The sequence below is a fragment of the Anabrus simplex genome, chromosome 1, assembly GCF_040414725.1.
Source record: "Anabrus simplex isolate iqAnaSimp1 chromosome 1, ASM4041472v1, whole genome shotgun sequence".
In the NCBI taxonomy this organism is placed as follows: domain Eukaryota; kingdom Metazoa; phylum Arthropoda; class Insecta; order Orthoptera; family Tettigoniidae; genus Anabrus; species Anabrus simplex.
Window position 1 is genome coordinate 1,574,746,316 of NC_090265.1, and position 16,652 is coordinate 1,574,762,967.

Here is a 16,652-nt window from a genome sequence, read left to right on the forward strand (position 1 = left end):
AGATAGCAGCCACTCAGATTCCCAGGAGGCCAAGATGGTATGACATAGCTAAGCACTAAAGGTCTGCATTCCCTGTTTACGGTTGGTCGAATGAAAAGTAGTCGTGTAGTTAAGTCCTACTCTGGCAGTGAGCATGACCTGTCTGACCGCTTGGCGCTAGGCAGTCTGAGCAAACTCTCCACATTTGGTCTGACTGATTCACATTCGCAGTCACTACGACAAAATTGTGGCGAACGTGGAAAGGGAGTCCAAACACAGGATGAAAGCAAAACTTGAGAGGAAGAATATGAATGACTAAAGTAAGAAAGGATGAAGAGCAAAATATGGCAATAGTTCTTGCTAGCAACAGCTGCAAATGGTGAGCATGTAGAATATGCATAGGCATAATTTGAACACTTTGGTTGGGGTGGCAGGAATTACCGGGGAGTCCATAGGCCCCTTTTGAGAGCAATTTGTGACCACAAAATTATTACTAATATTCTCTACCTTTCCTTCAATGTTCTATGTTAATAACTTTAATTTAATAACTAAACCTCTGTAAAGAAAAGAGCAATCATACAGAATTAAAAAGTAGACCTAATTCAAATTTACAATATTTGTTAGTTGGTCTGTTTTTATCAATAAAAGTAATAATCAAGCAGACAACATGCACAAAAAACATATTCTGATCAAATCAAAATTTTCAACAAAATGGAGTTGTTCAGGAGCACGTGGTGCACTGCTCCGTGGTACACACACCAACAAGCTAAGAACGGCACATCAATTGACATGTCCAATGGAACACAGCTATGAAGAGGGGAGCACTTACACTTATTAAACCAAACAATGATGCTGACGCCATAAAATGAAATAAGGCAACATATTATGATTTTTTAATGTAAATTAAGTAGCATAATAACAAATACTGAACGTGTGTACTCATCAAGATCAACAGCCCACACCAGTGAACATACCAGAATATTCTGCAAACTACAAATTAATGAAATGTTTTATCAACACAGATCAAAAGGTTTTTAATGTGTGCTATAAGAATGCTATAGAACAATTTGAGGTTATAAGAACATTACACATCATTATTTTAACAAATTATGTGGAATTTAGGAATAGATTAAGTGGAGTTGTAGAGACATACATTGCAACACCTAAACACATTTTAACACTACAATATTTTTATTTGCATTGAAATGAAATGGCGTATGGCTTTTAGTGCCAGGAGTGTCCAAGGACAAGTTTGGCTCGCGAGATGCAGGTCTTTTTGATTTGACGCCCGTAGGCGACCTATACGTAATGATGGGGATGAAGTGATGATGAAGATGACACATACACCCAGCCCCCGTACCAGCGGAATGAACCAATTATGGTTAAAATTCCCGACCCTGCCGGGAATCGAACCCAGGACCCCTGTGGCCAAAGGACAGCACACTAACCATTTAGCCATGGAGTCGGACATTATTTGCATTATGTGATATTCGTTATAGGATTTAGTGATGCAATGAATTGTACATTATGTTAATATTAGGTTCTACGAACAGCTGAAGATGAGCTGAATAGTGGTCGTAACCGGTCCTGTATACTCATGTGATATAGATATATTTTAGAAGCTATATATCAATAAAGTATTGATTAGGTGGAAGATTCCCATCTTTATAATTGTGTATATGAAAGACATTGTCATAATATAATGGACATTAGTATTAGAAACAGTGTTTCTTAAAGAATAATTTTGCACCGACTGAGCTTGTAGTCATTGTCTTACCGTATAGAATTGCGTGTCAAGCAGTTGTTGACCCAGCAGTACGATGCCCGCGGTGCTGATGATGGATGATGGTTCCCGAGCCAAAGCCCTTGTGATTTGTTTGGTGCAGTCCAGAATCAATGTCACTGCATCACCTTTAACGCTGAATCCCAACCTGTGCCACCTATACACAAACAATACATTTTAAATTACAGTTCTGCTTCTAGGACAGAGGGAGAAATAAATGAATCCAAATATCCCTGCAGCTTTTGTTGTAATGTAAGAATACTTCTATCAAGATTGGTCTTGATAGTTAATGATTTGAGACCAAGTGAAGGTCTTTCTTGCTATGCATGTTGTGAGCGTTTGACAGTAGCAAATGCCAGTATTTGAAAGTAAAACAAATTCTATTAAATTATACCCATTTCAATTTTAAATGTAGACACTTTTGTATAAACAATGAAACACAATAAGTTACATGAAGCTGAAAGATAAAAGAGATGAACTATGGTAGTGAAAGGAGCTGAAAAGTTCAGCAAGTTCTCTTTAAAGAGCCCAGAGCCAGGAAAATGAATAGCTTGTCCAATGCGTCTAAGTCTGATATGTTGGATAACTATGGTGGATAAATTTCAAATGTACCGCAAAGAGGAAGTCAAGCTGATCATGTATGGCAAAGTCAAGGATGCAGCAGAAGAACCATACAGATGGGGAAATAGTGACATCGAGCACACTGATGAGACCAGATCTAGTGAACTAGAGCCTACGCTGTAACACCAGAAGTGACAGAACCTCATGAAACTGGACTTTCAAAATTAAAAAAGAACTCAAGAAAGGTAGGTACTTACATTCTAATAGTTGATGATGACATAGTTAATATGAAAAGGACATTTTTCATTTGCAAATGATCATCCTAGGAACAAAATTGCATCAAATGGAATTAGGCTATTGTTATGAGAAAAAACATTCGTTCTTGACTGGCGTCTTCTCAGAGTTGGACTTCTGTTGAAAAGAAGCAGCTTTATGGAGAAAGTTTGCTTTCAACCCACAGTAAGAAAATTTAAAGGTTTGGAGGAGTTTTATTTTATTGAGCAGTATGAAGGAGAGGGCGTATTCCCCGATCTGAACATTTCGATTTACTTAATAATGCTAACCATTTCAGTTCCCAATGGCAAGGTAAAACTGACTCTGTTCTATGGAGAAACATTGACGGGTCTACGTGATCATACCCAAAGTTAGAATAGAGAAGAAGCACAGAAAGCAAGCTCTGGGGAAATCATAGACAAGTTTGCAGAAAGAAGGCGTAATCATCATTAAGAATAAAAGCCATTGTAAACACTGCTGATACATGGCTTGATACACTTGCTAAAATTAAAAACAGTCTATATGAGCACACATTAAAATATTTTAATTCAAAACCGTTTTTCAGAATCTTAGTTCCATAGAAGAAAGTTGTACTGTAATGAAAATAGAAAAAACCAAGTAAGAAAGCTAACATAACAGAACTGTTAAACCTAATGAATATGCTTAAAAAATACCTTATAATTACAGGAATGACCGAGCTTTCTGATTTAGCTGTTACACTAAATTTAAACTGTCCTGTACATTTTAAAATGAAGACAACACAATTATGTGGATTTTAATATTTTAATTTTGATTACTAACTGATGATTGACCTAAGATTCTGAAAACCAGTTTTGAATTAAAATATTTAAATGTGTGCTGATATAGACAGTTTTTAATTTTTGAGGTGATCTATTTCCATGAATTAATGTGCAACACTGTGGATTAAAAATAATGCAACTAAAATTCAATGACCTCTTCAATAATTGCTGGTAATGAATTTAATCACATTATGTTGGGAGTGATAGAAGTATTTTCATAGACTAACGTGTGGAGTAGAACTTAATCTTATCACTGGATTCTTACGAGGTAATACTACACCTTGTCATCATCTTACTTTTCAAGATTTTACTAGGCTACTTTTAGGAGCATAATAAAAATTTATGTTAACCTTAATTTATGCACTGGGTTAAATAATGCCGATAAACAATGCTGAGTGTTTAAATATGGTGAGGTATGGAAATATTTTGTAAAAGATGCAAATTAGTGCTCAAAATATGATAACGTAGCTGGTGGAATAAACAGTATTACATGATAGCTAATTATTTATGAATTTAGAGCAGTGAATGTGATTTATGAATTTATAGAATGATGTTCAATGAGCACGTCTTGTGAAGTAAATACAACTACTGTAGTTATGATAAATATAATAACCATTCTAGAGTACACTTAACATGAATTTGGATAATGATAAGCAATGTGTAAGCCCAAGATTAACCCATTAGTGAGATTTTGTGAAAAGGTTCTTCAATGTCATTTCACATTTACGATAGACGATGTTGACATTATCATTCTGTTAGTGCTATGAAGTGATTTCCATATTAATCGATCACAAGCCTAATAATAAGAGGAGGTGAATTTTCAAGAGGTATTGATCGCACTAAGGCCTCAAGAGGTCAAATAGGGTCATAGAGTACATAAAAATCAGTATTAAAATAAATGAGGCTAATGAACGCATAAATCAGGTTATAATAATCGTGTGCCTTGTGTGTGCCTCGTGTGGGATGTGTGTGCCTATTGTTGCTGTGTATTTCAATATCTTCTTGCACCATGTGATATTTTATTGCTGTTTATTCTGATCTTCCCATATTCTGTCATGGAAGAAGGATTATTTATCATTGAAAATTAGAATTTCTGATGTTATGGAAAGGAATCTTTAGAATGCTATGATGATGAATTTAAAGAGTAGAAACAATTTTTAATGAGTTAGAGATAGGGCATTTATGCAGTGAATGTAATATATTCTCGGAAGGTAGGCAAACCAGCAAAATATTAGAAACCAACAAAATGAAAGGAAATAAAGAGAATGCTAATAATTTAACAAAACATTGAAAAGTAATGAAATGATAACTACCGGTAATAAAATGATAAAAAACAGACAGAGGGTGGATGAACTGTTAAATGTGGAGAGAATGTCAGAAATGAATAGAATTGACCAAATGAACCTAAATAAGGCAGAATTAAGTGTAATAAATATTAAGTCCGTGTTATTGTATAATTGGCTCAAAATAAGTTTAATAGGAGAATAATAGGAGAAATTAGTACGAATAATTAATTAATCCTCAGATAATACCAAAACAGATAAAGAGTAGATGACTGACGGCATCTAAGTTGTAAATATTGTAAATAGTTATTTTTAAGCTTTAAATAGGTTTAGAGATAATTTCGGTGAATAATTAATGTGAATTTCATGACTGGATAGGATTAAGATGATCAGATTTGTGAACTGGACATTCACATGTCTGAATTAACTTGGTTCAAGTTCGAGAGAATAATTATGGCAATGTTATTTCAGAATACGCTGATTACAAAGTGTTATCGACTTGAGTTGAGCCTAGCTGAGCACAATTAAGTGATTAATTATGTGTGTAAATTTAATTAGAGCAATTAAGAGTGTTAATTATAATGTCAGACTATGGAGGTTACCTTTATCAGTTTTAATGCTTCTAGATATATTATTATTATTTAATTTATCTCTGATTTCAGTTTTATCACTAACGTCATGTATTAATCGTATGTACCAGGAAAAGGGGATGATGACAATGATTTCATTTTATCATTTGCAAAGAGATGTAATTGAGTGTCTAAGATTCAAAATTTCTTGCATCGTTATTAATAAATGTCAGGCCCATTGCTTTTTTGTGTCATTTGCCAAATGCTTTCCTATCCTTTTGATGCCTCTAAAATTTTTGCAATGGCCTCACACACAAACGGTCCACACTGGGACACTCTTGTCTTCCGGCTGAGCTTGGGTAAATAGAGGGCATTAATTTCCATACATGCATTTTCATTTTAGACTATTATGCCTTTCAGTATTCAGTCTATAAGCTTTTATGAATTTACCTACAGCTGCCACAATCTTCTATTTGTAACTAGTTCTGTGGCCTCGTTTAGTTCCATTCCTCTTATCTTTAAATTGTTAAAAACTGAGTCTAACCATCGTCGTCTTGGTCTCCCTCTGCTCCCCTTAACCTCCATAACTGAGTCCATTATACTCCTAGGAAACCCATCCTCCTCCATTTATCACATATGACTTTAACGCCGAAGCTGGTTTATGTGTATAGCTTCATTCATCGAGTTCATTCCTAACTTAGCTTTACCGACTCATTTTGAGTACTCTATTGCCATTGTTTGCACCTGTTTGTACCAGCAATCATTCTCGCTACTTTCATGTCTGTTTCTTCTAAATTAGGAATAAGATCCTGAGTCCGCCCAGCTTTCACTGCCATAAAGCAAAGTTGTTCTGAAAACAGACCAAGGTAAAGATAATTTCGCTATCGAAGTCAGTCGGAACCCTTGACAATGCCGAACGCAGTCTTCGGTGAAACGTCAGGATATTCACTCGCTCCTGGACCATGGCTTACAAGCCCGGAAAACGCTAACATGATTTGTAACGCTGGCCGTGAAAGCCTCAATTGCTACATGAATCGCCTCTACGGGGAGGGAATTTCAAACTCACTCCGTCGCTTCGAGAAACTACGTAAGGAGAACGCGCAGCTCTTGTCTTCACTCACTTTTCTTCTCCGATGCAGAGATTCGGGTATAGTGCCCAAATTTCTGAGAATGAAGAGACCGTTCAGCTATGCCCATTCGCATCGCATCTATGATAGAATGGAGCGCTCTCTGCTGCGGGAACGTATATGCTCCACACGCAAGGAGCTCGCTACTGTCGACCAGGCGCTTTTACAGCTGCATTATCTTCTGAGCGCCACACTTTCACCAAAGGACTGGGAAAAAGCAGATCGTATCACCTACTCTTCCATGACTTCGACATTCGATCAGTCGACCAACCGGCAGAAGAATAAGTTCGAGCGATATCAAGAGAAGCGTCCCACGCCTAAGACTACGGCTGCCTTGGATACCTCACGGACAATCGTCAACCTGACTAGCCGTTGCCTGTCAGAGGCAGAAACCTCTCTACTGGCTAAAGGAGGAAACTTTGCGGTAACCCCTTCTTCGATTCCCGTCGAGGAGATCGTCGCGAATATCGAAGCTGCTATTCGCAATTTACCATCTGACCAGGCAGAAGAAATCCGCAATGAAGCCTCACGGATACTGAGAAAGGCACCAGCACCGAAGAGCAACCTCACGGCTCAAGAGAGGAAGGCCATCAAAACTCTGAACATGGATGAGAGTGTACTCATTCTTCCCGCGGATAAAGGGAACGCCACTGTCATCATGGCTACTAATGATTACACTGCGAAGATGTCAGAGATTTTGGACCCAGAAACCTACCGTAGATTACCGAAAGATCCAACCAATCGGATTCTTCATAACACCAACAGCCTTATTAAGGCCTCTTCATTGCCAGACAGTGTGAAGAAGGAAACCTCCAGAAGTGAAGCTCTACCTCCGAGGCTATATGGCTTACCCAAGATACACAAGGACGACGTACCTCTACGGCCCATCGTGAGGCTATTGGATCACCGAACTACGATAATGCTAAACATCTGGCCACCTTACTACAACCTTACATCGGTGACACACAGTCGTACGTCAGAGACTCATGCCACTTCATAGAAAAACTGAATAACATCCAGCTAGAAGCCGAAGACCTGCTTGTCAGCTTTGAAGTGGTCTCACTCTTCACTAAGGTACCTGTGAATGAGGCCATGGACCACATCACTCGGATTTTTCCCGAGGACATTACCAACTTGTTCAACCACTGCCTCACGACAAGCTATTATCTGTGGAATGGCAATATCTATGAACAAGTGGACGGCGTCGCCATGGGCAGTCCTCTGAGTCCGATGATAGCAAATTTCTATATGGAAAGGTTCGAAGAAAAAGCACTCGAGACCGCACCGCTGAAACCTAAGGTGTGGCTGCGCTTCGTGGATGACACCTTTGTGATCTGGAGCCACGGAAAGGAATAACTACAGCTGTTTCTACAGCATCTGAATAGTATTAACAACAGTATTCAGTTCACTATGGAGACAGAAAACAAGGGAAAGCTCCCTTTCCTCGATGTTCTGGTAATGAAGAATCCCGATTTAAACTTGGGACACACAGTATACCGCAAGCCGACTCACACAGACCGCTATCTTCAGAAGACGTCCAACCACCACCCACGACAAAAATACGGAGTGATTAAGACGCTAGCCGACCGTGCTAAGAGAATTTGTCAACCTCAGCTCTTAAACGAAGAACTCAGCCACCTCAACAGGGCCCTACTCACTAACGGGTACAGCCCTAAAGATATTCAGCGAGCACTCCATCCCAGACGTCCAACAACCAAGAAAAAAGAAGAGGAGCGGACGGCAGCTAAAGCCTTTCTGCCGTATATCGAGAAAGTAACTGACAGAATAGGGAGGCTACTGGAGTCCCATGGGGTTAAAACCATATACAGGCCGATGAAGAAAATCCAGGAACTGCTTAGGTCTGCCAAAGACAAGCGCCATCCTCTCTCCACAGCAGGTGTCTACAAGATCCCATGCAGCTGCGGCCAGGTATACATAGGGACTACCAAACGCAGCATCGCCACACGACTGAAGGAGCATATCAGACATAGCCGGCTGGGACAGACAGATAGATTATCAGTCGCTGAACACTCCCTGCTAGCAGGCCATGACATACAGTACAGCAACACCGAAGTACTGTCAACTACTGTGTCTTATCATGCCCGGCTACAGAGGGAAGCCATTGAAATCCTAAAGCACACCAACAGCTTCAACCTTAAGGAGGAATCTGAAGGGGTAAACAAAGCCTGGTTTCCAGTCTTGAAAGCTCTAACCCTGAAGGACACGATAGCCACGGCAGACCAGAAGAAAGAAACGGGTGATCAGCTGCCTGTCTCCGCCAAGGCAGGCCAGTGTACATCGGGCTCCCTAACGCTTCAACCATTGGACGAAGAACAGCCAATCAGCGACCGCCCCCCACCATAGCGGCCAATAGGCGAGCAGCGTACCGTATCCTGCACTATATAAGTAGGTGGAATTACAACAGCACTTCATTCCACTGAGAGCTTCGCTGCTATCGAAGTCAGTCGGAACCCTTGACAATGCCGAACGCAGTCTTCGGTAAAACGTCGGGACATTCACTCGCTCCTGGACCACGGCCTTCAAGCCCGGAAAACGCTGACATGATTTGTAACGCCAGCCGTGAAAGCCTCAATTGCTACTCTTGTCAGTGACATTGTAGTGAGGGGTGTTCATTCTTAGAAAGAGGGATTATTGTCTAGTGGTGTAATAAAGTGTCTTGTTAGAGCCTGCGCCACCAGTCCCCTTCACTGGAAGTACAACAGCAGCATTGTTGAGTGTACCCAGTGACTTACAATCAATCACCACTGATCTGCATTTAGAGCAGTCGCCTAGGTGGCAGATTTCCTATCTGTTGTTTTCCTAGCCTTTTCTTAAATGATTGCAAAGAAATTGGAAATTTATTGAACATCTGCCTTTTTAAGTTATTCCGATCCCCAGCTCCCCTTCCTATAAATGAATATTTGCCCCTATTTGTCCTGTTGAATTCCAAACTTATCTTCATATTGTGATCTTTCCTACTTTTAAGGACACCACTCAAACTTATTCGTCTATTAATTTCATTCCACAACATCTCTCTACTGACAGCTTGAAATATACCACTTATTACAAGTATTGAAAATAATTTGAATCCATATTGAAAGTAATGATAAATGTAAGAAATTTATTTCTCTTCCACATATTCAATACAACATGATATGTTAAAGTTAGAATTAAATTCTTATTAAAATAAGAATTGGTACATGTTTTGCCCTTTCCTATGGGGCATCATCAGCCATAGCATAACCTCAAACCATATCAGCGCAGATGGCCTTCACTTAAACCGCAGTGGTACATATAAGTTAGAAAACTTGTTTAGAAGGGTTATAGGCAGGTACATTCAGGGAAACGGGGTGACCTAGGGAGCGGTGTTAAGCGAACAGGGAACTGGAAATCAAGTAGGGATGACATAAAAATGTTAGTGCTCAACTGTAGAAACATTGTAAACAAAGGAATCAAATTAAGTAATTTTATATATATATATATATATATATATATATATATATATAAGACTTGCCAGATATTGCAATAGGAGTTGAATCATGGCTGAGAAATGATATAATGGATGCAGAGATATTCTCACGGAACTGGAGTGTGTATCGTAGAGATAGGATAGGAATGGTAGGAGGGGGAGTCTTCATTATGGTGAAAGAAGAATTTGTAAGCTACGAAAAAGTTAAGGATGCAAAACATGAAATTCTGGGTGTAAGGCTCTTCTCTAAAGATAATAGGTAACTTGATGTCTTTGGAGTGTACAGACGCTGATTCAGAATTATTTGATAAGACAATCAGCTATGTTGGAAATGATATGGAAAGGAATGTGATAGTAGCAGGTGATCTCAGTTTACCAAATGTCAATTGGGAAGGTAATGCGAATGACAGGAAGCATGACCAACAAATGGCAAATAAGTTAATATGAGAAGGGCACCTGATTCAGAAAGTGATGAAACCAATTAGAGGGAGGAATATTTTGGATGTGGTGCTGATAAAACCAGATGAGCTCTATAGAGAAACTGAAGTAATAGATGGTATTAGTGATCACGAAGTTGTTTTTGTCGTAGTTAAAAATATGTGAAAGAAAGGAAGGTATTAAAATTAGGACTATAAGGCGGTACCATATGGCTGATAAAACAGGCATGAGGGAGTTTAAGAAAAAAGTAACTATGATCACTGGAAAATGGTAAATGAAAATGTAAACATACTCTGGGATGGGTTTAAAGCAATTATTGAGGAGTGTGAAAATAGTTTTGTTCCTTTAAAGGTGGTAAGGAATGGTAAGGATCCACTATATTATAACAGAGAAGTAAAGAGACTAAGAAGGAGGTGCAAACTGGAAAGAAATAGAGTTAGAAATGGTTATGGAAGTAAGGAGAAATTGAAGGTACTTACTAGGAAATTGAATCTAGCAAAGAAGTCAGCTAAGGATAACATGATGGCAAGCATAATTGGTGGTCATACATATTTTAGTGAAAACTGGAAGAGTATGTATAGGTACTTTAAGGCAGAAACAGGTTCCAAGAGGGACATTCCAGGAATCATTAATGAACAAGACGAGTGTGTATGCAAGGATCTTCAAAAGGCAGAAGCATTCAGTCAGAAGTATGTAAAGATTGTTGGTTACAAGGATAATGTCCAGATAGGGGATGTGAGGAACACTAAAGAAGTATTAAAATTTACCTATGTTAACAATGACATTTACAGTAAGATACAAAAGTTGAAAACTAGAAAAGCAGCTGGAATTGATAAGATTTCTGGGGATATACTCAAGGCAATGGGTTGGGATATAGTACCATATCTGAAATACTTATTTGATTATTGTTTGGTTGAAGTAGCCCCTGCGTATAAAGGAAAGGGTGATAGACATAAAGCTGAAAATTACAGGCCAGTCAGTTTGACATGCTTGCAAAATTAATAACTGGTTTGACAGAAGGCAGTTTGGGTTTAGGAAAGGTTATTCGACTGAAACTCAGCTTGTAGGATTTCAGCAAGATATAGCAGATATCCTGGATTCAGGGGGCCAAATGGACTGTATTGCGATTGACCTATCTAAGGCATTTGGTAGGGTAGATCATGGAAGACTACTGGCAAAAATGAGTGCAGTTGGACTAGAAAAAAGAGTGACTGAATGGATGGCTATATTTCTAGAAAATAGAACTCAGAGAATTTGAGTAGGCGAAGCTTTACTGACCCTGTAATAATTAAGAGGGGAATTCCTCAAGGCAGTATTATTGGACCTTTATGTTTTCTTATATATATATCAATGATATGTGTAAAGAAGTGGAATCAGAGATAAGGGTGTCTGCAGATGATGTTATTCTGTACAGAGTAATAAATAAGTTACAAGATTGTGAGCAGCTGCAGGGTGACCTCGATAGTGTTGTGAGATGGACGGCGGACAATGGTATGATGATAAACGGGGTTAAAAGTCAGGTTGTGAGTTTCACAAATAGGAAAAGTCCTCTCAGTTTTAATTACTGTGTTGATGGGGGTGAAAGTTCCTTTTGGGGATCATTGCAAGTACCTAGGTGTTAATATAAGAAAAGACCTTCATTAGGGTAATCACATAAATATGATTGTTAATAAAGGGTACAGATCTCTGCACATGGTTATGAGGGTATTTAGGGGTTGTAGTAAGGATGTAAAGGAGAGGGCATATAAGTCTCTGGTAAGACCCCAACTAGAGTATGGTTCCAGTGTATGGGACCCTCACCAGGATTACTTAATTCAAGAACTGGAAAAAATCCAAAGAAAAGCAGCTCAATTTGTTCTGGGTGATTTCCGACAAAAGATTAGCGTTACAAAAATATTGCAAAGTTTGAGCTGGGAAGATTTGGGAGAAAGGAGATGAGCTGCTCGAATAAATGGTATGTTCTGAGCTGTCAGAGGAGAGATGGCGTGGGAGGACATCAGTAGATGAATAAGTTTGAGTGGTGTCTTTAAAAGTAGGAAAGATCACAATATGAAGATAAAGTTGGAATTCAAGAGGACAAATTGGGGCAAATATTCATTTATAGGAAGGGGAGTTAGGGATGGGAATAACTTACCAAGGGAAATGTTCAATAATTTTCCAATTTCTTTGCAAACATTTAAGAAAATGCTAGGAAAACAACAGATAGGGAATCTGCCATCTGGGCAACTGCCCTATATGCAGATCAGTAGTGATTGATTGATCAGGTACCTGGTTAAAAATGATCTAAAATCTACTACAAAATTGAATACATTAAAAAACTTCCAAACCATATTAGGTACCTGGTTAATATAGATCTAAAATCTACTACTAAACTGAATACATTAAAAAACTTCACTTAATAAAGCTGTCATTATATGAATAACTTGATTTAGGTACAAGTGAAAATGAACAATATTGGTGCCCTTGAGCCATGGTCAATGTTGAATATGAATGAAAGTTTAAAAAATATTGTTACGAAATGATGAAAGTTAGTATAGAACAATACAAGTCATTATATACAAACACATTGTCACTCATTTATCGTGAGTGGATCTCACAGTGAGAAGTGCACCATCACCTGGAGAAGCTCGAGCATTTTTTCATGAATGATAACATGTTGCAACTAACTGTAAAGTGTGTGAACCTGGAAATTGAAAGAGTCAGTGGAAATTATACTCGCAGCTTCGTATTCCCAACCTGACATTCAATTCTCTTAGGTTCCTTACCCACTGATATCACTTTAGTTTTGGAAAGGCTAATTTTCATATCATACTCATTGCACCTATTTTCAAGTTCCGAAGTATTAGACTGTAGGCTTTGAGCACAATCTGCCATTATGCCATTGTCATGACGAGGATAATAATTATTTTCAGTAGCGTGATTATTTTCAATGAACCCCTCTCAATCACCCAGGAATATACTGCAGGAATAGCATTACGTAGTTAGCAGAATCTAAGCCAGTTAGCTGAATTCAGCAAGATAAGGTGTTTAGTAAAGAATACTCCCCTACATGACAAGTTTTTAATTTTTATATGCTGTGAAGCTAATTACGAGGAATATTCAATATACATATTTATTTTAATAATAATGCTATTTGCTTTACGTCTCACTAACTACTTTTACGGTTTTCGGAGACGCCGAGGTGCCGGAATTTTGTCCCGCAGGAGTTCTTTTACGTACCAGTAAATCTACCGACACGAGGCTGACGTATTTGAGCACCTTCAAATACCACCGGACTGAGCCAGGATCGAACCTGCCAAGTTGGGGTCAGAAGGCCAACGCCTCAACCGTCTGAGCCACTCAGCCCGGCCATTTATTTTCGATGAATGTCATGCTATTGGGTTAATAAACCTAATACATCAATATGTGATGCATAAAAATTAGTAATTTTGTTATCAGAGCAAGTTCAATCACAGTGGTCAGGAAGTACCCGAAGCCACCTCTCACGTTGCTCCTACAAGCGCCACATGTCAAGGGTCGAGACTGCAAGCTAACCATTGGCTTTACTGCACCTTGATTCAAACTCACTGAGTATCCCACCATCCTGAGGATAACACACATTGCAAGTACCAGTACCTGAAATTATCAACCTGCTCCAGCTTCGTATTCCCAACCTGACATTCAATTCTCTTAGGTTCCTTGCCTACTGACATCACTTAGTTTTGGAAAGGCTAATATTCATATCATACTCATTGCACCTATTTTCAAGTTTCGAAGTATTAGACTGTAGGCTTTGAGCACAATCTGCCATTATGACCAAATTGTCACCATAGGCCAAACTGATTAATAAATTTTCACCTAACTGAATCCCTCCTTGCCACTTAATAACTTTCAGGGGCCAAACTGCTTACTAAATTTTCACATAACTGAATCAGTCCTTGCCACTTAATACCATTCAGGAGATGATACACTATGAACAACACAGGTAAAAGATTATAGCCTTGTCCAACCCCAGTAAGTACCTTGAACCAAGAACTCATTCTACCATCAATTCTCACTGCAGCCCAATTGTCAACATAAATGCCTTTGATTGCTTTTAATAATCTGTCCTTAATCCCATAGTCCCTCAGTACAGCAAACATCTCTTTTTGAGGTTACTGAGATTAACTGAGATTACTGAGATAACTGTCGTAGTCTTGAATTGAACAGTGTGATAGTTGAGATCTATATCCATGAATTCTAAGGCCAATAAGAGGAGGTGAATTTTCAAGAGGTATTGATAGATGAATGAGAGGATAAATTGAATGGATGAAAACCATAACGGTTTAAGTGACATTAAAGAAAAAAATGAGTTAAGTTCAGGATGTAACTCTGGGAGGATGTATCTTCACCAGCAAAGAGATACAAGTGATAGCGATAATATTCTGAGCTCTAGTGATGGGTGGTATAACTACAAATAGCATGCTTTATATGAGTGGTGACGATGTTTAACTACCTTTTTCTCTGAATGACCAAAATGCTACTTATACCGTTATGGTTTTCATCCATTCAATTAGTATGAATAATTAATTAAACCTCAGATAATTCTGCAAGCTAGGTGAAAATATAGACTTTGTCTTAATAGCAGATTGTGCCGAAAGCCTGCAGTCTAATATCTTGGAACTTAAAAATCGGTTCAATGAGTATGGTATGAAAATTAGCCTTTCTAATACTAAATTCATATCAGTTGGTAAGAAATCCAAGAGAAATGAATGTCAGATTGGGAATACAAAGTTGGAACAGATAGATAATTTCAAGTATTTAGGATGTGTATTTCCCAGGATGGTAGTGTACTAAATGAGATTGAATCAGGGTGCAGTAAAGCTGTTGCAGTGAGGTCTCAGTTGCAATCAACAGTATTCTGTAAGAAGGAAGTCAGCACTTGGACGAAACTACGCAACTTTACATTGGTCTGTTTTCAGACCAACTTTGCTTTACGGGAGTGAAATCTGGGTGGACTCATGATATTCATAGGCTAGAAGAAAGACATAAAAGTACCGAGAAATTGCTGGTACAAACAGGTGGGAGCAATGGCAGGAGGGTACTCAGAATGAGGAAATAAAGGCTAAGTTAGTAATGAACTTGATGGATGAAGCTGTACACATAAACTGGTTTCGGTGGTAGGGTTATGTGAGGTAAATGGAGCATGATAGGTTACTTAGGAGAATAAATGACTCTGTTACAGAGGCTAAGAGGAGCAGAGAGCAAGACGACAATGGTTAGACTCAGTTTCTAATGATTTAAAGATAAGAGATATAGAACCAAACAAGGCTACAGACCTAGTTACAAGTAGAGGATTGTGGTGGCGATTAGTAAATTCACAGAGGCTTGCAGACCGAACGCTGAAAGGTATAACAGTCTATAATGAAGATGTATGTACATAAAAGTAGTGTAATTTGATAGAATCTTATGATGTTCTTTCAAGAACGAAAAATGTCTTTCTTTGTCTAATAGTGTGTTTTGTGATATGGTGTTATCGGTGTTATAACTAATGTTTGATAGACTGAAAAGCTTTAAAGTTACGTTCTTGATATCATGATCATACACAGAGACTTACAATAATTGAAAATCTCCAATATTAGAATTTGATACGGAAAATGAAGCTGATTACTTGCAATCATGATCATAGCCCAGTTTTACGTGGAATCCGAATCACAGGGACGTGACTATTCTTTCCAAGAACACATATGCATCGACCAGGATTGAAACCACAGTCACATTGATGAGAAGCCAGTTACAGTGTTACTCAGCCATCATGCTGGATGAAATGATCGATGAATAAGAATTCAGAAGTTTTGTTGGCAGAGTTTTCAAGTGCCACCATTCAAAGCAAGCCACTGTTCAAGTCACTAAAAAAAACAAAAAAAAAAAAAAAAAAAAAACACGTATGTATATCCAGCTGTAAAGTAAGCTATTACAGCAGACTTTGAAGACTTAAAGAATAATTTTTTGAGGAAGTCAAGTGATGGAACCACAAAATACACATTTGTAGAAGTTAGCCTCGTCAATTTTGGGGCATTGCCTCTTACATTGCTAGAGGGAGAATTGTATGGGACATCTTGAGCTGACGATACTATGATTATGGGTGGCCATTTTTTTATCAATTTCCAAAAGGGGGAATTTTTAGGAAATATATCAGAGACAGTTGTTTTAGTAATAGTAATAGTAATAGTAATATGTTTTATTTATCCTGGCAAAGTTAGGGATGTACTCCCTTTCTTACACTTAACCAGTCTTAACCTAGAACACTTAATAATAACTACTGATGACAATAATATGATAATATGGACAATAGTAACAGTAATACCATTAACAAAAGTAACCACACTTAAAAAAAAAAATCATATCATCT

General features: G+C 38.2%; 1 protein-coding gene across 1 annotated transcript in view; it reads right to left on the reverse strand.

Moving 5' to 3' along the window:
- LOC136858544 (collagen alpha-1(V) chain) overlaps positions 1-16,652 on the reverse strand; it is a 394,943-nt gene that overhangs the window by 215,184 nt on the left and 163,107 nt on the right. Inside the window, exon 4 of the mRNA XM_067138158.2 lies at positions 1,757-1,919. Coding sequence (XP_066994259.2) covers positions 1,757-1,919 — 163 coding nt within the window. The remainder of the gene's footprint in view (positions 1-1,756; positions 1,920-16,652) is intronic.